This window comes from Hypanus sabinus, chromosome 2 (assembly GCF_030144855.1).
Source record: "Hypanus sabinus isolate sHypSab1 chromosome 2, sHypSab1.hap1, whole genome shotgun sequence".
Lineage (NCBI taxonomy): Eukaryota > Metazoa > Chordata > Chondrichthyes > Myliobatiformes > Dasyatidae > Hypanus > Hypanus sabinus.
The window spans coordinates 212077031-212100195 of record NC_082707.1 but is presented as its reverse complement, the minus strand read 5'-3'; the positions used below and the strand labels follow the sequence as shown (position 1 = coordinate 212100195).

General features: G+C 41.4%; 1 protein-coding gene across 3 annotated transcripts in view; it reads right to left on the bottom strand.

Annotated features, from left to right (window-relative positions):
- The window catches only part of syne3 (spectrin repeat containing, nuclear envelope family member 3), a 158640-nt gene that overhangs the window by 102229 nt on the left and 33246 nt on the right, over window positions 1-23165 (bottom strand). For all 3 annotated transcript variants that reach the window (XM_059963131.1, XM_059963136.1, XM_059963121.1), the window contains exons 4-6: window positions 16005-16314; window positions 10798-10962; window positions 4063-4389 (exon numbers count right to left, since the gene is read on the bottom strand). In XM_059963131.1, coding sequence (XP_059819114.1) covers window positions 4063-4389; window positions 10798-10962; window positions 16005-16314 — 802 coding nt within the window. The remainder of the gene's footprint in view (window positions 1-4062; window positions 4390-10797; window positions 10963-16004; window positions 16315-23165) is intronic.

Sequence of the window (23165 nt, the reverse complement as noted above, 5' to 3'; positions counted from 1 at the left end):
AACTCAGAAATGATCTTCTAGAAAGATGGTGGTGCACTTGAACTCAGCAGCTACTCCAGGTCTAATCAAAAGTGTATTTCTTTGTCTTGTATGTCTTTCCTATAAATTGCAAGTCACTGATGGACATTAAGAACAGCAAGTACTGCAGGACAATCTCATCAGCAAGTTGTCCAATAGTGATGGAGCTGGACTTACAGTGTACCATTCTTGTGTTGTCACCTTAACATGTTCAAGTGATTGTCTCAGGCGTTTTGTTTATGATCGCAAGTCCCTGTTGGATATTGGTAACGTAGAATACTGCAGAGGAATGGAAAGTTGCAAATGTCACTCCACTTTTTAAGTAGGAAGGTAGCAGAAAATAAATTATAGACCAGTTAGCCTGACCTCACTGGCTGGGAAGATGTTGGGAGTCAATTGTTAAGGAAAAGGCAAGGGACTACTTGGTGACACAGGACAAGATAGTACAAAGTCAGCATAGTTTCCTTCATTGAAAATCCTGCCTGACGAACCTGTTGGAATTCTTTTGAGGAGATTACAAATAGGGTAGATAAAGTGGATGCAGTGGATGTTGTATATTTGGACTTTCAGGAGGCCTTTGATAAGGTGCCACACACAAGGCTGCTTAACAAGTTAAGAGTCCATGGAATTACAGGAAAGTTACTAACATGGTTAGAGCACTGGCTGATTGGTAGGAGGCAGAGAGTGGGAATGAAAGGATCCTTTTCTGTGGTTGGCTACAAGTGATGAGTGGTGTTCTTCAGGGCTTGGTGTTGGGACCATTTCTTTTTATGCTGTATATAAAGGAGTCATATGATGGAATAGATGGCCTTATTGCCAAGTTTGCAGATGATACAAAGATTGGTGGAGGGGCAGGTAGTGTTGAGGAAACAGGTAAGACATAGAAAGACTTAATTTAGGACAACAGGCAAGAAAGTGGCAAATGAAATACAATGTTGGAAAATGCATGGTCATACACTTCGTTAGCAGAAGTAAATGTGCAAACTATTTTCTAAACAGGGAGAAAATCCAAAAATCTGAGATGCAGAAAGACTTGGGAGTCCTTGTGCACAATATCCTGAAGGTTATCTTGTAGGTTGAGTCGGTGGTGAGGAAAGCAAATGCCATGTTAGCATTCATTTCAAGAGGTCTAGAATATAAGAGCAAGGATGTGATGTTGAGGAGATGCTGAAGCGGTGTGGGCCTGCAGTTGGGAATTGGCCCCTCTAATTAGTGCTGCTCTCCAGTGTTTATTCAGTGTTGCCATCTGGTGTTTGCTTGGTGGAAGAACAAGCTGGATCAGGACAACTTATCATCAATTCTACAAAATGCCACTCAGGGACTTGGGCTATATTATTCTTTTTTTTGTGACTGTATGTTTTAAGAAATCTAAACCGTATGTGCTATGTGCAGTATGCTATGTGTGTTTTGCACCTTGGCCCAGAGTCATGCTGTTCTGTTCTGCTATATTCATGTATGTTTGAATAATAATTAAGCATAAACTTGAAACTTCAATTGCTTTTCCTTCATCTCAACTTTCAACCCAACCGCACTGTGGGAGCACCTTTACCAGAAGAGCTATAGAGCTCAAGGTGGTCAGCTAGGGATAGATAATTCTTTGCCACAGGCAGTTGTGGAGGCCAAATCTTTATGGATTACTTGGATATACAAGATAGGACAAAGTCAGCATGGTTTCCTTAAGGGACAGTCTTGCCTGACGAACCAGTTGGAATTCTTTGAGGAGATTACAAGTAGGATAGATAAAAGGGATGCAATAGATGTTGCATATTTGGACTTTCAGAAAGCTTTTGACAAGGTCCCACACATGAGGCTGCTTACCAAGTATTACAGGAAAGTTACTGCCATGGTTAAAGCATTGGTTGATTGGTAGGAGGCAGTGAGGGGAAATAAAAAGGATCCTTTTCTGATTGGCTGCCAGTAACTAGTGGTTTTCCACAGAGGATGCTGTTGGGACTGCTTCTTTTTTGCTGAATATCAATGACTTAGATGATGGAATAGATGGCTTTGTTGCCAAGTTTATAGATAATACAAAAATTGGTGGAGGGGCAAGTAGTATTGAGGAACAGGTAGGCTGCAGAAGGACTTAGATAGATTAGGAGAATGGGAAAGAAAGTGGCAAATGAAACTCAATGTTGGAAAATGCAACTTCATGCATTTTAGCAGTAGAACTAAATGTGCAGACTATTTCTAAATGGGGAGAAAATCCAAAAATCTGAGATGCAAAGGTACTTGGGAGTCCTTGTGCAGAACACCCCAATAGTTAACTTGCAACTAGGAAGGCAAATGCAATGTTCACATTCATTTCAAGAAGTCTGGAATACAAGAGGAGGAATGTGATGCTGAGGCTTTACAAGGTACTACTTAGGCCTCACTTTGAGTATTGTGAACAGGTTTGGGCTCCTCATCTAAGAAAGGACTGCCTGCCATTGAAGAAAATTCAGAGGAAGTTCACAAGGATGATGCCAGGAATGAAAGGGTTATCATACAAGAAAAATTTGATAGCTGGATCTGTATTCACTGGAATTTAGAAGGATGAATGGGGATCTCATTGAAACCTTTTGAATGTTGAAAGGCTTAGACAGAGTAGATGTGGAAAATGGTGGGGGAGTCCAGGACAAGAGGACACATCCTCGGGATAGAGGGGCATCCGTTTAAAACCAATGCAGAGAATTTTTTTTTTAGCCAAAGGGTGGTGAATTTGTGAAATTTGTTGCTGCAGGCAGCTGTGGAGGCCAGGTCATTGGGTGTATTTCAGGCAGAGCTTGATAGGTTCATGATTGGACATGGCATCAAAGGGTATGGGGCCAATTCCGGGGAGTGGGGTTGAGAAGGGTAAAAAAGAATCAGTCATGATTTAATGGCGGAGCAGATTCATGAGCCAAATGTCCTAATTCTGCTCCAATGTCTTATGGTCTTTAAGTACATCTATGGCAAAGGCTGATTGATTCTTGATTGTTCAGGGCATGAATGGAAATGGGAAGAAGACAGGAGACTGGGGCTGAGAGGAAAAATAATTAAGCCATGATGAAATGGTGCTCCTATATCTTATGGTCTTATGGTCTACTATTCTCTGTTTCTGGTAGAACAATAAATACAGTACTCCTTTTTCCTGGCAGAACAGTAAATAAACAGTATTCCCTGTTCCTAGAAGAACGATAAATAAAGTCTTCCCTGTTCCTGGTAGAACAATAAATCCACAAACTTCCCTGTTCCTGATAAAACAGTAAATATTTCCTGCTCATGGTAGAACAATATATTCACATTTTTTCCTGTTCCTAGTGAACAATCTTAGATCTTCGCAACTCTGCATACCCAAATTCCCTCAACCCTGACATGAGTTGTGTGTGACAAATCTACCCCCACTGTCTATGATTTCTACTGCTCTCCTGCACTTTGACAACACTCTCACTCAGACCTGCTACTACAGTCATGAATCTTTACTGACCCTGCAATCTCTCATCCTCAACATCCTCCTTAAGGTCTTGAAATACTTCTCAAAAACTAAGAGCCTAAAATGGATTGTATTATTTGTTTCTAAATTCAGCAATTGTTCTGTAAAATCTTAGCATGCATTGCCTTGTTTTAGATTTCATTGGCCAATTTAGACAACTCAAATGACAATATTCTTAAAAACACCCGACAGCCATTGAGGATTTATATTGTATCCACACACTCAATCCCCTCAAAAAATAAAACCATTTCCTCTAAGTACACGACAATGAAAGCAAGAACAAGCCAACATTTAGAAGCAGAACAGGTACACCACAAGCAAGAGAACAGATGTAAGGATGATCAACATTACACAAAAGTTTAAAGTGGAGCAGAGAGAGTTGGCCAAGTGTTTGGTGTTGATTGGGAGGCAAACACAAGAGACTAGCCAGGAACATTAAAAGTGTTAAACATCAGAGCACAAAATGATGGTAAACTTCAGAAACGTAGTTCCAAGGTGAAGTAAAATGTCGTGGTCCAGCTCAGATCATCAACCAGGAAGGGGCACAACCAGGAAAAAGACCAAAAAAGCCCTGACCCTTGGGCACAACTTACCAGACAGTTACGCCACACAATTTCAGGTTCATTCTCATCTAGAGGCTCGAGTTTCAGAGCCTGTAATTGGTCTAATATGTCAGACAGCTCTCTCTCCAGCTGCTGAGTCCTGGATTGGTGTTCTAACACATTCTGCAGTGCTCGTTGTTGCGGGGCCTGATGCTGTTCACACTTCCGTTGCAGGTCTTCCCAGTCTGTCCTCAGTTGCTCCAAGTCTCTGTTGATATCCTCAGCACCCTTGGGAGATGTGTTTTTTATTACAGCTTCAGCCTGGCTCTTCAGATTGTCTAGCTCTCCTTCCTTACTGCTGATAGCATCACTCAACTCCTGCAAGTGTTTAAGGTGAAGTTTACGTGAATTAAGTAACTGAAGAACTCAGTTTGTGAATGTAGAAGCTGAAGTTCATTATGTCCATTCACAAAATAAATTTACAGTATTTCCTCTGATACTATGGCTCTATAAACAAAGCCACAAATGCACTACTCCCTCTCCCCACCCCTCCCTCCAGCCATTGTAAACTGGTGCTTATCTGGGTAAACCAGGACATGCTCCTCTACCCATGGACAATTCACATCTCGCATGGAGAAAGCAAAGATAAGGCATATTTAAATTTTATGGGAATAAGTCAAGAAATGAACATTTTTGGGATACATAAAAAGAAAATAAGGATAACAGTAAGGTCACAAAGGTGATTGCCAGCACCAGAAGACCAGAGTTGAAAAGATTGAATAGGTTAGGACTTTATTCCTTGGAACATTGAAAATTGCAGGAAGATTTAATAGAGATATACAAAATTATGAGGGGTAGAGAGAGTATAAATCCAAGCAGACTTTTTCCTTTGAGGATGGCTGAGATTACAAATAGAGGTCATGAGTTAAGGGTGAAAAGTGAAAAGTTTAAGGGGAACCGGAGGGGAAACTTCTTTCCGAGGGTCTTGAGAGTATGCAATGAGCTGCCAGCACAATTGGTACATGTGAGCTCCATTTCATTATGTAAGTCTGGATAGATACATGATTGGCAGGGGGTAGGGAAGGCTATGGTCCACGTGCAGGTTAGAGTTAAGGCAGTTTCTACTTTGGCAGTTTTGTCACGGCCGAAGAGCCTGTTTCTATGCTGTACTTTCCTATGACTCTATCAGAACACAGAACAGTACAGCACAGGAACAGGGACATCAAGGAGCAGATAGGGAGACAGATTCTACAAAGGTGTAATAATAATAATAGGGTTGTCAAGGTGGGCGATTTTAATTTCCCAAATACTGATTGGCATCTCCCTAGAGTGAAGGGTTTAGACAGGATGGAGTTTGTTAGGTGTGTTCAGGAAGATTTTCTGACACAATATGTAGATAAGCCTCCAAGAGGGGAGGCTGTACTTGATCCTGTATTGGGAAATGAACCTAGTCAGGTGTCAGGTCTCTCAGTAGGCGAGCATTTTGGAGATAGTGATCACAATTCTAACTCCTTTACCATAGCACTGGAGAGGGATAGGAACAGCCAAGGTAGGAAAATGTTTAACTAGAGTAAGGGAAAAAAAATGAAGCTATTAGTCAGGAACTTGGAAGCATAAATTGGGAGCAAATGTTCTTAGGAAAATATACGGCAGAAATGTGGCAAATGTTCAGGGGATGTTCAGGGAAGTCATCAAACTTCACCTGAACAGTGGCCATCAAACTTATACAACTCCTCCCTCAGAGTGTCAGACACCCTGAGCCAATAGGCTGGTACTGGATTTATTTCCACTTGGCATAATTTACTTATTATTATTTAATTATTTATGGTTTAATATTGCTATATTTCTACACTATTCTTGGTTGGTGCGACTGTAACGAAACCCAATTTCCCTTGGGATCAATAAAGTATGTCTGTCTGTCTGATATTTGCGTGGCATCCTGCACAGGTATGTTCCAATGAAATAGGGAAAGGATGGTAACATACAGGAACCGTGGTGTACAAAGGCTGTTGTAAATCTAGTCATGAAGAAGAGCTTACGAAAGGTTCAAAAACTAGGTAATGATAGAGATCTGGATGATTATAAGGCTAGCAGGAAGGAGCTTAAGAATGAAATTAGCAGAGCCAGAAGTGGCAATGAGAAAGCCTGGTGGACAGGATTAAGGAAAATCCCAAGACATTCTACAAGTATGTGAAGAGCAAGAGGATAAGATCTGAGAGAATAGGACCAATCAAGTGTGACAGTGGAAAAGTGTGTATGGAACTAGAGGAGATAGCGGAGGTACTTAATGAATACTTTGCTTCAGTATTCACTATGGAAAAGGACCTTGGCAATTGTAGGGATGACACAACGGACTAAAAAGTTTGAGCATAAATACATTAAGAAAGTGAATGTGCTGGAGCTTTTGGAAAGCATCATGTTGTATAACTCACTGGGACAAGACAAGATATACCCCAGGCTACTGTGAGAGGTGAGGGAGGAGTTTACTGAGCAAAGATATTTGCATCATCCATGGGAACAGGAGAGGGTTTGGAGGATTGGAGGGTTGCAGATGTTTTTCCCTTATTCGAGAAAAGGAGTAGAGATAGCTCAGGAAATTATAGACCAGAGTCTTACTTCAGTGGTTGGTAAGCTGATGGAGAAGATCCTGATCCTGAATTTTTTGAGGATGTGACTAAACACATTGATGAAGGTAGAGCAGTAGATGTAGTGTATATGGATTTCAGCAAGGCATTTGATAAGGTACCCCATGCAAGGCTTATTGAGAAAGTAAGGTGGCATGGGATCCAAGGGGACATTGCTTTGTGGATCCAGAACTGGCTTGCCCACAGAAGGTAAATAGTGGTTGTAGACGGGTCATATTCTGCATGGAGGTTGGTGACGAGTGGTGTGCCTCAGGGATCTATTCTGGGACCCCCTACTCTTTGTGATTTTTACAAATGACCTGGATGAGGAAGTGGAAGGATGGGTTAGTAATTTGCTGATGACACAAAGGTTGGGGGTGTTGTGGATAGTTTGGAGGGCTGTCAGAGGTTGCAGTGGGACATCGATAGGATGCAAAACTAGGCTGAGAACAGACAGATGGAATTCAACCCAGCTAAGTATGAGGTGATTCATTTTGGTAGGTCAAATATGATCCCAGAATATAGTATTAATGGTAAGACTCCTGGCAGTGTGAAGGATCATTGGGATCTTGGGGTCCAAGTCCATAAGACATTCAAAGCTGCTGCGCAGGTTCACTCTGTGGCTAAGGCGGCACAGTGGCTGATATACTGGCCTTCATCAACCGTAGGATTGAGTCACTAGCAGTGACTAGTGGGGTACCGCAAGGCTCAGTGCTGGGACCCTAGTTGTTTACAATATATATTAATGATTTAGATGAGGGAATTAAATGCAGCATCTCCAAGTTTGTGGATGACACAAAGCTGGACGGCGGTGTTAGCTGTGAGGAGGATGCTAAGAGGATGCAGGGTGACTTGGATAGGTTAGGTGAGTGGGCAAATTCATGGCAGATGCAATTTTATGTGGATAAATGTGAGGTTATCCACTTTGGTTGCAAGAACAGGAAAACAGATTATTATCTGAACGGTGGCCGATTAGGAAAAGGGGAGATGCAACGAGACCTGGGAGTCATTGTACACCAATCATTGAAGGTGGGCATGCAGGTACAGCAGGTGGTGAAAAAAGCAAATGGTATGTTGGCATTCATAGCAAAAGAATTTGAGTACAGGAGCAGGGGGGAGGTTCTACTGCAGTTGTACAAGACCTTGGTGAGACCGCACCTAGAATATTATGTGCAGTTTTGGTCCCCTAATCTGAGGAAAGACATTCTTGCCATAGAGGGAGTCCAGAGAAGGTTCACCAAATTGATTCCTGGGATGGCAGGACTTTCATATGAAGAAAGACTGGATCGACTAGACTTATATTCACTGGAATTTAGAAGATTGAGGGGGGACCTTATCAAAACGTATAAAATTCTAAAGGGATTGGTCAGGCTAGATGCAGGAAGATTGTTTCTGATGTTGGGGAAGTCCAGAATGAGGGGTCGCAGTTTAAGGATAAAAGGGAAGCCTTTTAGGACCGAGATGAGGAAAAACTTCTTCACACAGAGAGTGGTGAATCTGTGGAATTCTCTGCCACAGGAAACAGTTGAGGCCGGTTCATTGGCTATATTTAAGATGAAGTTAGGTATGGCCCTTATGGCTAAAGGGATCGGGGGTATGGAAAGAAAGCAGGTACAGGGTTCTGAGTTGGATGATCAGCCATGATCATACTGAATGATGGTGCAGGCTCGAAGGGCTGTATGGCCTACTCCTGCACCTATTTTCTATGTTTCTATTAAGAGCCAAGAGGTAATGGTACAGCTATGTAGGACCCAGGTCAGACCGCACTTGGGCGTACTGGTCTGGTCACCTCACTACAAGAAGGATGTGGAAAATATAGAAAGGGTGTAGAGGAGACTTAGAAGGATGTTGCCTGGATTGGGGAGCATGCCTTATGAGAACTGGCTGAGTGAACTTGGCATTTTCTCCTTGGAGCAAAGGAGAATGAGAGGTGACCTGATAGAGGTGTATAAGATGATGAGAGGCATCAGTCGTGTGGATAGTCAGAGGCTTTTTCCCGGGGCTGAAATGGCTAACATGAGGGAGTACAGTTTTAAGGTGTTTAGAAGTAGGTATAGAGGTGATGTCAGGGGTAAGTTTTTTATTTACACAGAGTGCATGGAATGGGCTGCTGGGGATGGTGGTGGAGGCGGATACAATAGGGTCTTTTAAGAGGCTCTTGGATAGGTACATGGAGTTTAGAAAAATATAGGGCAATGGGTAACCCTAGGTAATTCCTAAAGTAAGAACATGTTTGTCACAGCATTATGGGTCAAAGTGCCTGTACTGTGCTGTAGGTTTTCTATGTTTCTACGTCTCTGCTGTTCGTCATTTACATTAATGAACTGGATGAGGATATCGATGGCATTAGTAATAAGTATGCAGGTTGGTGGTGTGGTTGACAGTGAACAAGGTTGTCTAAGATTACAAGTATATCTCAATCAGCTGGAAAATTCAGGAGAACAATGGCAGAAGGAATTTGATGTTTCATGCTTTCTTTGAATGGGTTCCAATGTGTTTCTTTGTTTCGCGGCTGTGACCTGGAAGACAGATCTCAAGGCTGTATATTGCACACATCATCATCATGTGCTGTGTTGTATGACGTAGGCAATCATGACCCCATGACCATGATTGTTCTTGGCAAAAGTTTCTACAGAAATCGTTTGTCATTGTCTTCTTCTGGGCAGTGTCTTTACAAGGCATGTGACCCTAGTCATTATCACTACTCTTCAGAAATTGTCTACCTGATGTCAGTGGTTGCATGACTAGGACTTGTGATATGCAACAGCTGCTCATATGACCATCCACCATGGATTCACATAACCCTGAATGGTGGGGTTGGGGGGGGGGGGGTGGGGGGTGGAAAAAGGGGTGCTACAAAGGTGCTCCACCTTGGCTAAAGGTGACCTGCAGGCTGGCAAAGGGACCTTATACATCCTTTGGCAGAGATGCATCTCCATTTACCATCCTATACTGCATACATATTTTGACAGTAAATAAATTTTGACAAGTAGAGGTGACGCATTTTGGGAAGTTAAACCAGGGCAGGATTTGCACACTGAATGGCAGGGCTCTGAGAAGTGTTGTAGAACAGAGAGACTGAGGGGTACAGATACAGGCTTTCCTGAAAGCATTTGAAAGGTGATAAAGAAGGCATATAACACAGTGGCATTCAATCAATTGGCACTAAGTACAAGAGTTAGGAAGTCAGGTTACTGCTGTATAAAATGTTGGTGAGACCACACCTGGCATATTGTGTTTTCTGGTTGCCATTCTATAGAATGGATATGATTAATCTGGGGATGGTGCAGAAAGGTTTCACAGGAACTGAGGGCTTGAGTTTTAAGGACTGGACGGTCTGGGACTGTTTATCCCTAGAGTGAAAGAGGCTGAATGGTGACATATGGAGGTTTATAAAATCCTGAGCACAGGGATAAGGTGGATGGTCACAATCTTCTTCCCAAGGTAGGGGAGTCTCAAACTAGAGGGCATAAGTGAAAGGTAAAAGAGGAAAAATTTAAAAGGGTAGGTAAGCAACAAGATTTCCCACACACGGTGGACAGTATATAGAAAAAACTGCCACAGGAAGATGTAGAGACACACTTGCACAGATACATGGAATTAAAAGGGTTAGGGGGTTATGGGCCAAATGTAGGCAAACAGGACAAGCTCAGGAAGATTTGATCAGGATGGATGAGTTGGGCTGAAGGGCCAGTTCCTATACAATCCAGCCTCACCTCAGAAAGGAAAAAAAGCAAAGGATTATGGACTCAGAAGCCAACGGTCAGTGGTAGGGAACTGCTCTAATCTATTGTGAAAGATGGAATAAAAGAAGGCTAAAACAGCAGGACGTTTCCCCAGCACAGGCCATTAACAAAGGTATAGATTTAAATCAGTGAGTGAAAAGATTAAGGAGAGTTGAGGAACATTTTCTACTATGCAAAGAAAAGTGTGGCTTCACAACATATGCTGGAGATCAGAAATGCCTGCCTAGTTGGCAGGTCAAACTGAGAAGCTGCCTAAAGTCACTGTCTTGCTTAACTCACAGATAGGCATTACTGGATACCTTGATCAATCCCAGGAACAAGGTCAAAAACTGAAGCACCCTTGCACAATCTCTCCTGATCTTTAATCTTCATCTAGTTTACAGATAGAAATGATTATTAACTGTTGCATCATTTACCGTCAGTTCCTTAAGTGATCCATCCACGTGATCCTTGCAGTTCTTGTGTGAGATGCAACTGTTATATTTTTCTGTCATTAACTGCAGCCAGTTTTGGAACTTCTCCAGACTGTCCAGGTAAAGCTGGTGATCTCTCACTATTTCTTCCAAAACAGTCACCTTTTGCTAAGATATGAAAACTTTGTGAAATCTCACAGAATTAATTACCATCAACATCAACCTGGTTCTTTATTTCCATGAGAAGTCTCCCCACTTTCAGTCATGTGGATCACTCCCCATCATTCCTCAGTGTCACACCTCTCTCTCAAACACAAAGGCTAGATCCTGCTTCCTCACCTGTATCACTCACATCAAGTGTTCACTTTGATTGTTTTCCATTTTTAGACATTCTATTCTGTGAAATTAAACATGTTGTACTTTAGAGCAAACACGGGGAAATCTGCAGATGCTGGAAATTCAACCAACACACACAAAATGCTGGTGGAACGCAGCAGGCCAGGCAGCATCTACAAGGAGAAGCACTGTCAACGTTTCGGGCCCAGACCCTTCGTCAGGACCCTTCGTCTCAGCCCGAAACGTCGACAACACTTCTCCCTATAGATGTTGTCTGGCCTGCTGTGTTCCACCAGCATTTTGTGTGTGATGTTGTACACAGATCTGTCATTGTTTTGCAGATAATAATCAGTTTTTTTTAATCATCCAATCATAGGGATTATAAATCTTTGAACAAAAAGAGAAAAGAACGATATTTGAAGTCTTCAGTTTTTAGCAATCGAACTTAGCACAGCCACAAAATACTTTGCACATATAGCTGTGTTACTGTTTCAACTGCTACACCAGCCCTTCTGTAATTTTAAATGACAGCTATTTTATCTTGAGTGTTAAGCATCACTCAGCCATAACCATTACATGAAATGACTCAATAAACTTATGACTGAATTAATATCAACATGACTGTTCATTCTACACATTCTAAGTTAACAAATTTCACGGCACATGCCGGTGATAATAAACCTAATTTTGATTCTCATTCTGATTCCATGAAGGTGCTGTAGACAGGCATCGTAAGAGTACTTTAGTCTGTATACCAGCATAAGACATAGTAGCAGAATTAAGCTATTTGGCCCATCGATCCTGCTCCAGCATTCCTGGCTGATTTGCTGTTATTTTTTTATTCTCCCCTTTACGAATCAAGAACTGTCAATCTCTATTGTGAATATACCCAATGACTTGTCTTCCACAGCCCTTCATTGCAATGAGTTCCATAGATTCACCACTCTCTGGCTGAAGGAATTCCTCCTCATCTTGCTTTGAAAGGGTCATCCCTTTATTCAGAGGTCGTACCCTTAGATCCTCTCTTACAAAAGGAAATTTTCTTGCTACGCCCACCTTGTTTCAGTCTTGTGAGCCAGAACGTGTCAAAAGCCTTCTGAAAACCCAATTAACATCGACGAGTTTTAAGACAAGAGGAAGTTGTTTAAGATGATGGTTGTAGAATCAGATACAATCATGCCATGTGATGTTAGCACATGATGTCATTTTGAGAGGACTAGAAAATAAAAGCAAGAAAGTAATATTGAGGCTTTACAGTCACTGGTGAGGCTCGCTTAGACTATTGTAAGCAATTTTGGGCCCCTTATCTAAGGAAGGATGTGCTGACATTGAAGAAAGTTCAAGGGAGGTGCACGAAAATTATTCTGGGACTGAAAGTCCTATCATATGAGGAGCGTTTGAAAGCTCTGGGCCTCTACCCACTGGAATTCAGAAGAATGAGTGGGGACCTCATTAAAACCTATTGAATATTGAAAGGCACCAAAGGAGAGGGATAGGATTAGACAGGTTAGGAAAGTGTTTAATTGGAGTAAGGGGAAATATGAGGCTATCGGGCAAGAACTTGGAAGCAAAAATTGAGAACAGATGTTCTCGTGGAAATGTACAGAAGAAAAATAGCAAATGCTCAGGGGATATTTGTGTGGAGTTCTGCAAAGGTACGTTCCAATGAAACAAGAAAAAGATGGTAGGGTACAGGAACTGTGTTGTACAAAGGCTGTTGTAAATCTAGTCAAGAAGAAATGAAGAGCTTATGAAAGATTCAAAAAACTAGTTAAAGATAGAGATCCAAAAGATTATAAGGCTAGCAGGAAGGAGCTTAAGAATAAAATTAGGAGAACCAGAAGGGGCCATGTGAAGGCCTTGGCAGACAGGATTAAGGAAAACCCCAAGGCATTCTACAAGTATGTGAAGAGCAAGAGGATAAGATGTGAAAGAACAGGACCTATCAAGTGTGACAGTGGGAAAGTGTATATGGAACCGGAGGAGAAAGCAGAGGTACTTAATGAATACTTTACTTCAGTGTTCACTACGGAAAAGGATCTTGGCGATTGTAGGGATGACTTGCAGCAGACTTAAAAGCTTGAGCATGTGTACATTCAGAAAGAGGATGTACTAGAGCTTTTGGAAAGCATCAGGTTGGATAAGTCACTGGAACCAGATGAGCTTTACCCCGGGCTACGGTGGGAGGTGAGGGAGGAGATTGCTAAGCCTCTGGCAATGATCTTTGCAAAATCAATGGGACAGGAGAGGTTCCGGAGGATTGGAGGGTTGCGAATGTCGTTCCCTTATTCAAGAAAGGAGTAGATATAGCCCAGGGAATTATAGACCAGTGAGCCTTTCTTCAATGAAATTCAACCCAGAGGTGGTTCATTTTGGTAGGTCAAATATGATGCCAGAATATAGTATTAATGGTAAGACACTTGGCAATGTGGAAGTTCAGAGGGATCCTGGGGTCCAAGTCTATAAGATACTGAAAGCTGTTGCAGAGGTTGACTCTGTGGTTAAGAAAGCATACAGTGCATTGGCCTTCATCAATTGTGGGATTGGGCTTAGGGGCCGAGAGGTAATGTTACAGCTATTTAGGACCCTGGTCAGACCCCACTTGGAGTACTGTGCTCAGTTCTGGTCACCTCACTACAGGAAGGATGTGGAAACCATAGAAAGGGTGCAGAGGACATTTACAAGGAAGTTGCCTGGATTGGGGAGCATGCCTTATGAGAATAGGTTGAGTGAACTTGGCCTTTTCTCCTTAGAGCGACAGAGGGTGAGAGGTGACCTGATAGAGTTGTATAAGATGATGAAAGGCATTGATCACGTGGATAGTTAGAGGCTTTTTCCCCAGGGCTGAAATGGCTAGCATGAGAGGGCACAGTTTTAAGGTGCTTGAAAGTAGGTACAGAGGAGATGTCAGGGTAAGTTGTTTTGTTTTTAAAACGCAGAGAGTGGTGAGTGCGTGGAATGGGCTGCCATGGTGGAGGTGGATACAAAAGTGTTGTTTAAGACTCCTGGATAGGTACATGGAGCTTAGAAAAATAGAGGGTTATGGGTAGCCCTAGGTAATTTCTAAGATAAGGACATGTTCAGCACAGCTTTGTGGGCCAAAGGGCCTGTATTGTGCTGTAGATTTTCTGTTTCTAATGCTGTGGGTATGGAGAGATGATTCCTATGGTGGGGGAGTCCAAGACCAGAAGGCACAGGCTCAGAATAGTAGAACTCTCACTTAGAATGGAGACAAAGAGGAATTTCTTTAGCCAGGGAGGGGTGAATCTGTGGAATTTGTTGCCACAGGCAGCTGACGAGGCCAAGTCATTGGGTATATTTAAGGCAGATGTTGAAAGGTTCTTGATTATTTTGAGCATGAAGAAAGAGTTACAGGGAAATGACAGGAGATTGGGACTGAGAGAGAAATGGATCAGTCATGATGAAATGGTGGAGCAGACACGATGAGCCAAATGACCTAATTCTGCTCCTGTGCATTATGGACATCATAATATTTAATAATCATTATATGATAATCATATTCAATCATTATATTAAAGAGGCATTTGGTCAGACACAAATAGGCAAGGAAAAGAAGAAGCAAAAAAAAACAAACTTTTAGTGGAACATATGATTCAGGCTCGGCTACAGAGGCACAACTACTGCTCTCACCTCATCATCCTTCTTAACTACTTCAAAAAACCCACTCAAATTCATGCGACACGATATTCCATGCACAACATTGTGCTGACTCCCCCTAGTCAACTTGGTTATGCATCTTATCCTTCATATCTCTTGAGGTAGGGATAACTAACACCTACCTCAGATGTTACATTTACTGTTCTATAGTTCCCAGGTTTTTCTGTGCAACCCTTCCTAAATAAGGCACAACATTAGCCACATTCACCACCCTCCAGTTTTCCAACACCCCTCCCATCTCTAATGATGACACAAATATCTCAGCCAAGGCTCCTGAAATTTCTTCTTTAACTTCCTACAATGTTCTTGGATATAGAGTACTGTGCAAAAGTCTTGAGCGCCCTGGATTATTTATATGATTTCAGATGGTATAGCCTCCACAGAGCCCTAATCTCAACACCTTCTAGGCTGTCTGGGATTACCTGGAGACACGAAAGCAAGCGAGACAGTCAAGGTCTGCAGAAAAACTGTGCAAGTTCTCCAAGTATGCTTGAAACAATCTACCAGCTGATTCTCTTACAGTAGTATATGTAAGAAAATCGATGCAGTTTTAAAGACAAAGGGTGGTCACACCAAATATTGATTTCATTTCTTTTTGTTTTCTGGTCTTTATTGTGATTATTATATTTCAAAAAAAAATCATTTCATTATTTTGAAAGCTTTACAGAATTTTTTTTACATATACATAAGAATTTTGCACAGTATTGTACCACATTAGACCCTGGAGATTTATCAACCTTCATACATATTAACACATCCAACATCTCCTCTGTACTAATACAGACTATCCCCATTAACCATGAGGGGCCCTATTCTCTCTCTAGCTACATTTTCCCTTAATGTACATAAAATGTCTTTGGAGCCTTGATGTTCTCTGCCAATCTGTGTTCAGTGATCACTGATCCTTCTTAATATGAACATTTCTATTTATCACTTTTTCACAAGTCACCCCTCCACATCTCTGGTCCACCCCAGGAGATCTCTTCTGCACTGCCAAGACTTGACATACTCACTGAAACACACTGACAGAACAAGGTGGAATGTTGCAGCAAGATCTTAAAATGCTTCAGTTGTGATCTAAGTGATTCTTGATAGAAATGAGAACAAATAGTTGCTTGGAAATTTACAGCACAGAAGCAGCCATCAGCTGACACATTCGTCCTTGCAAACACTCAGAAGCAAGGAGAGATTCTCACCTTTGCTTTCTGCTCAAGTTCCTCATGACTAGCTTTTAATTCCTGTTGGCCTTTCTCATTGAGAGTCTCATCTGCAGTTGTGGCAAATAAGGAGCCCGATTCTTGGAGGAGACGCTCCAGTAGAGCGGCCTGGTTGAAGATGCTACTGAGCAGTGTCTGGTGATGACTTAGCTGAAATTTCTTCTCCTTTAAGGTCAGCTGTAATTCAAGATCAGACTCCAGCATTCGTTTCATATTTACCAACCACGAGAAATAGTCTTCCCTTGCCTTCAAATACTCCAACCAGTGCAGTAAAACCCATTCAATCCGACTGCAAGGGAATGAAGGATAGCATCAGTGGAAATCAAAACTTGTCCTTCCTGACCTTGCCAGAGATGCCGTTCACTGGGGGGAGAGACTGGTTACACACTGCTGTTTTGTTGGAACAATGAAGACCAGCATGGAATTTAATAATGATGAAAATAATCAGCTGTTTTGACAGGATCTTTGAAAGGCCTAGACAGTAGATGTGGAGAGGATATTTACAAAAGTGGGGGAAAGTCTAGGATCAGATGATACACCCTCAAAATAGAGGGGCATCCATTGAGAACAGAGATGAGGAGGAATTTCTTTAGCCATGGTCATAAAGTCATAGAACACAGCACAAGAACAGCCCCTTCAGCTCATCTAATAAATGCCAAACCATGCAGTTGGACCACAGCCCTCCATTTCTCTCCATCAACATAGCTATCCAAATTTCTCTTAAATGTTTAAATCCTGTATCTACACTTGCACTGGCAGCTTGTTTTACATAAAACAGAGAGGAGGCTATCACTAAGCTGGAAAGAGTGAAAAAAAAAATCAACAGAATGTTACTGGGACTGGACAGCGTTGTAATTCCTATTTACCAGGGGCTGGCAGATTTGTGGAATTCATGACCACAGACTGCTGTAGAAACCAAGCACTGGGTATACTTAAAGAGAAGGTTATAGGTTTTTGATTAGTAAGGGCATCACAGATTATGGAAAGAAGTATGAAGTTGAGAGGGATAATAAATCAGCCATGATGGAACAATGGAGAAGACTCGATGGACTTGTAGGAGCCATGTGTCTATGTGTATGTGTCTGCCCGTACTTCATTTTGAGGCACATTTTATTATGGTAATCCGTTACATGAATTGGGCTGTTGTTAAAGTGAATGAGCATAGTCATGTATTCATGCTTTTGCTTTCTTAGTTGTTTAGTTTAGTCTAGTGGAGAGGGGTTGAACCATGGGGAATATTTTGTTTTGTTGACCACTAACTGGGATGTTATTAGAATGCTTACTTGATCGCTAATTTCACTAAAATACATACCAAACGCTAATTCTGATGCTGCTAATTAGAACACTGAGATCACTATAACAGTAATTTAGTTTAGTCAGATTTTTTTTAAGTCGCTACAAGATCATTTGTCTTTGCTGGTTATGTAACAAGGGATCAAACACACCTTAAACATCACACAGTGTTGCATATCTTGGCTTAGTCCCTCAGTGGTTTTGGTTTGTTTTCAAGTAACCGCTACATTTTGTCAACAAAAAAAGTTATAGCAAATGAACACCAGTGTACAACAAAGGACTGCCTTGGACGCATTGGCAAAATTAAAATCGCAACACCAAGAATAACACGTCAGAAACAAGAGCAGCTTGCTGTAGGATTATCTTTGTCCTTTTGTTAATTCATGCTGTATGTTTGTAGTTTGAACACCTTTTTGAATGGTCAGCTCTGTCCATCCATTAGGACTGTTCCTCAATTACGTGATGTTTGCCTCAGGGTTCATCACTTTGTTGTACTGAACTGCTGAAATATTCCATTTGCCAACGCTGTTTGTTCAGTCTGGTTTAAGTGTTGTCAAAGTACCGACTGTTTGTTTGTTAACTACGTTAATTGAATTACATATTGCCAGCAATGCGAGTGAACAAACAGAAAGTAACTACAGAAAGTAATACGAGTGTATCAAAGCATGGAATAAGTGGCAACAACTCTGTAGTTGGGGCTTGCAAAAGAGAAATTAAAACTGAAGCTACGGCTAATCTAACTGAAAGACTTCAAAAGTACGAAACAAATGTGAACAAAATTGAAGGTTTAATAACATCAATTAATGACCGTAAGAAAATGCCTCACATGCAAACTCATCTTGAGGGCTTCACTAATCCCTGTGAAGTGTTGTTCAGCAACATCACATGCTAATTCATTACTTCCCCAAGGCCAAACAAGGAAAACAAAACCAACGTTTTTAGAACCATAGAACATTACAGCACAGAAACAGGCCTTTTGGCCCTTCTTGGCTGTGCCAAACCATTATTTTAAAATATTGATCACGATTGCAGTGCATTCATAGAGGATAAGAACCAATTGTTGACCCTAACATGTTATATTGAAGGTCAAATTGATGCAACAAGTGAATGTGTGTCTCACCTTCCAACTGACGATGTTTCTCAAACTCCAATGCATGTTTTGACTATGCATTTGACAGATGACCCACAACAGGATGTGAAACCGAATGACAGTGTGTCAAATGTCAGCACTTGAAGCTCTGTTGCAGGAAGAAATCTTCTGCATCTACTACCTCCTCTGCACACATTAAAACAGAGGCTGATTTAGCTGTATTAATGGCACATCAATGATTATTGAGGACAAAAATGCGCTGGAAGAGCAAAAGGAACAGCTACAGAAAAGGAAGAAACAGGTTAAGTTGAAGGACAAGCATACAATGGAAGAGCAAGAGGAACAGCTATGGAAAAAGGAAGGATTAGCTTAAGTTGGAGGAAGACATTGCCACACAAATGGCTAAAGTTTATGTGCTTTGGGCTTCAAGTGTCACAACTGCTAAAAGTGCTCCAGCAGGTCAGACCAATGGTGTGAATTCTTATATTGAAAAGGCACAAAGAAAAACCAATACACTTAATATCAATGTTGATTCATTTGTTCCTTGTGTGTTGAGATACATGAACAAAACCCCTATGAGGTAGTTCAGGGTGCTTACTCTCAGCCTGCACTCCAACCTATGTCATATCCCATAGCTCATGTGGATATTCACCTACAGCATGGAAACACACTTGCTTTATATGATAGAGGTCAAAACAATACTATAGATATTATGAGGAAGCAAAATGAAATAATAACCTTATTGGTACAACAGCAATGCATTTCATCATTGCCTAAAAGAGAGATTCAAATCTTCTATGGACATCCATTTCAGTATCATGCATTCATGAGGGGTTTTGAAAACAGTAGAAAGCTGGAGTGACTGCCTCTATCTCCTTGAACAGTACACTAAAGAGAACGTCAGAAGTTTCCAGGATGTCAACCCTAAGAAAGGATATCCAAAAGCTAAACCTTCATGACAGGAACACTTTAGTAATGAACAGAAAATTACATCCACCTATATGCAAAAGGCTCTTTCTTGGGTACCTATCAAAGCTGAAGACATGAAAATTCTTCAAGACTACAGACTTTTTCATAAAGGCTATTACAATGCCATGGTAGAGGGCCAGTACATATGTGTGCTGGACATGCCTGCCAATATGTCAATTGTCCATAAGACCACAAGATAAAGGAGCAGAATTAGGTCATTTGGTCCATTGAGTCTGCTCCACCATTTTGTCATGGCTGATCCATTTTCCCTCTCAGCTCCAATCTCCTGTCTTCTCCCAGTATCTCTTCAAGCCCTGATTAATCAAGAATCTATTAAACTCTGCATTATATATACCCAATGACTTGGCCTGTGGCAATGAATTCTATACATTCATCGCTCTCTGGCAAAAGAAATTCCTCCTTGAGGAATTTAGGGCAATAGGGCAATTTCTTCTTGAGAATTGCCCTATATACTTCAGGATACAGTGCCTACAAAAAGTATTCATTGCCAAGGAAGCTTGCATGTCTTATTGTTTTACAACATTGAATCATAGTGGATTTAATTTGGCTTTTTTTTAAAACACTGATCAACAGAAAAATACTTTTTCATGTCAAAGTGAAAACAGATCTCTATAAAGTGATCTAAATTAATTGCAAATATAAACACAAAAGAATTGATTGCATAAATATTCAGCCCCTTTAATCTGACACACCAAATCATCACTGGTGCAGCCAAATGGATTTAGAAGTCACATAATTAGTTAAGGTGTCCCAGCTATATATAAACCTGTGTGCAGTCAAAGTGTTTCAATTGATTGTTGTAAAAATACACCTGTATCTGGGAGGTCCAATGGCTGGTGAGTCAGTATCCTGGCAAAAACTAGACCATGAAGACAAAATAACACTCTAAGCAACTCTGTGAAAAGATTATTGAAAAGCACAAGTCAGGAGATGGATATAAGAAAATTTCCAAGTCACTGAATATCCCCTAGGGTACAGTTAAGTCGATCATCAAGAAATGTAAAGAATACAGGCAGTCCCTGGGTTACGTACAAGTTCCGTTCCTGAGTCTGACTTTAAGTCGGAACAAGAACATCCAGTATTATTTAGTGCCAGTTAGTCAAATGTTTGTCTTAGTATATGGTATATATTTTATCTTTCTATGCATATAAAACACTTAAGAGACATACATATTCTAATAATTAAACCACTGCGTTACTTAGTAATAATTGTAGCTTTCATTGGGGTAGGGCCATTCATATGCTCCATTATTCTCATTTTATCCTTTAAAATTGTTCCGATCGTTGACTGACTGTAGCCTAACGTTTTTCCAATGACTAATGGCGTTTCAACTCTTTCCAAACACTTTATTATTGCCACTTTATTTTCAATCGCGATCGCTTCCCATCAATGGAAAAGAAACACTGCGGGCAGCGGGTCCACACCTCCGCCAGGTCCTAAGGACTATCGCACTGAATTCCCCAGGTCCGAAAGTCCACTGCACTGACACAGGTTAAATGGGACAAGTGGGGGCTGGGTTTGGGTATTTGATCCTCCACAATATTCCGCGTGGGAATTTAAACTGGAGGTGGCAGTGGTTTTTTTTACGAGGTCGAGTTGCGAGCTTAACATCAACCCGGCACGGATGGTACGGGAGTCACTGGATCAATATCAGCCCAGCACGGGAGCGGTCTGTCACTGGATTGAACTCAGGAAACTCCATTCTCCAGCCCAGCGCTGACCGGACACTGGGGTGGGGCGTGGCGGGGTCAGGGTGAATCTTGCTAAGAAAAATTTAAGCCAAATACAAAGTGACACACTCAATACAGTATCAACGGCAACGGCTTAAAATGGCGGATGGCGTCGTGATCTGACTTAAAATGGCAGATGGTGTTCTCCTTCCTCGGTTCGTAAGTACAAGTTGTCTGTAAGTCAGACGTTTGTAACTTGGGGACTACCTGTATGGCACAGCTGTAAATCTGCCAAGAGCAGACCATCCTCAAGAACTGAGTGACTGCAAGAAGGGGGACTAGTGAGGGATGCCACCAAGAGACCTATGATAATTCTCAAGGAGTTACAAGATTCAATGGCTGAGATGGAGAGACTGTGCATACAACAACTATTGCCTAGGTGTTCCACCAGTCGCAGCTTTGTGGGAGAATGGCAAACAGAAAGCCACTGTTGAAAAAAACTCAAATGAAATCTCAGCTACAGTTTGCCAGAAGGCATGCGGAAGACTCTGAAGTCAGCTAGAAGGTTTTATGGTCTGATGAAATCAAAATTGCACTTATTGGCCATTAGAGTAAATGCTATGTTTGCCAAGCACCGCACGTCAAAAATACACCATCCCTACGGTGAAGCATGGTGATGACTGCATCATGTTGTGGGATGTTTTGCTGCAGCAGGCCCTAAAAGGCTTGTGAAGGTAGTAGGTAAAATGAATACAGAAAAATACAGGGAAATCCTGGAGGAATACTTGATACAGTATGCAAGAGAACTACAACTTGGGAGAAGATTTTTTTTCCAGCAAGACAATGGCCCCAAGCCCCAAAACAACAATAAAATTATATCCTGGAGTGGCAATCAGACTCCAGACCTCAACCCACTTGAGAATTTGTGGCTGGACTTAAGAGGGCTGTTCATTCACGATCTTATGCAATCTGATAAGAGTTTGAGCAGTTTTGTAAAGAAGAATGGAGAAAGTGTCCAGATGTGCAAAGCTGAGAGACCTATCTGCATAGACTCAAGGCTGTAGTTGGTGCCAAAGGTGCATCTACTAAATACTTAATAGAATGGGGTGAGTAATTAGGCAATTATTTATTTTGTGTTTAATAATTGTAACAAATTTCGACCAATTTGTAGAAATTTGCTTTCACTTTGACTGTTGATCAGTGTCAACAAAAGCCAAATTAAATCCACAGTGATTCAATATTTTAAAACAATAAAACATGCAAACTTCCAAGAGGAATGAATACTTTTTATTGGCACTGTAGATGGAGTACTGTGGTCTGTGAACAGCAAAAAAGGCAAGTCGTAAAACTTCTTTCACTAACATTGTTGATTACATGTGTCGCAAGTAAAGATTGCTACACACCCAGTGTTTGGGAATATTCAGGAAGTTCCATCACCAGCAATAAGCAAAGGTGTGAACAAATCTAAGTCACAATTTCATTCTAAGGCTAAAGGCAGCAGCTTTGCCACTGCTGTGGCCACAGTGCAAAGTAGAGCTAAAACTGAACCTGGAACTAACAGAAGGGAAATGGTTCATCAGCCTAAAAGGTTTGACTGATTTGCGAGAGTGAACACACATTGGGTTCATGCCCGCAGGTGGAGAAGAGGACTCATAGTGTGAAGATTGTCTTACTAAAGGAAAACGATGTCTGCTTTAGCTGATTGTGGACAGGGCACACCAACAAGGATTGTAGGGAGTGTCTTTCATGCAAGGTATGCAGTGGCAAGCATCCCAGCATACTTCATATTCACAATGATGAAAAGGTTGCAGAATCAAAACAAGCTATGAAAGAATTGGTAGAGAGTAGTGTTCTCATAACTAATGGTCTTACAGGGGTTGGTGATTTTCCTATTGTTTCAGTACAAGTGAAGTCTAAGAAAGGTAACAAAGACAGTGGTTACTTATGCTTTCCTGGACCAAGGAAGTATAGCAGAGTTCTGCACATTGGGACTCATGAACAAACTCAACCTCACAGGATAAATGACACGCTTTTCCTTATTACCATGGGTGAAGAGAAGATCGTGAGTAGGAACATTGTTTCAGCATTGGAAGTGGT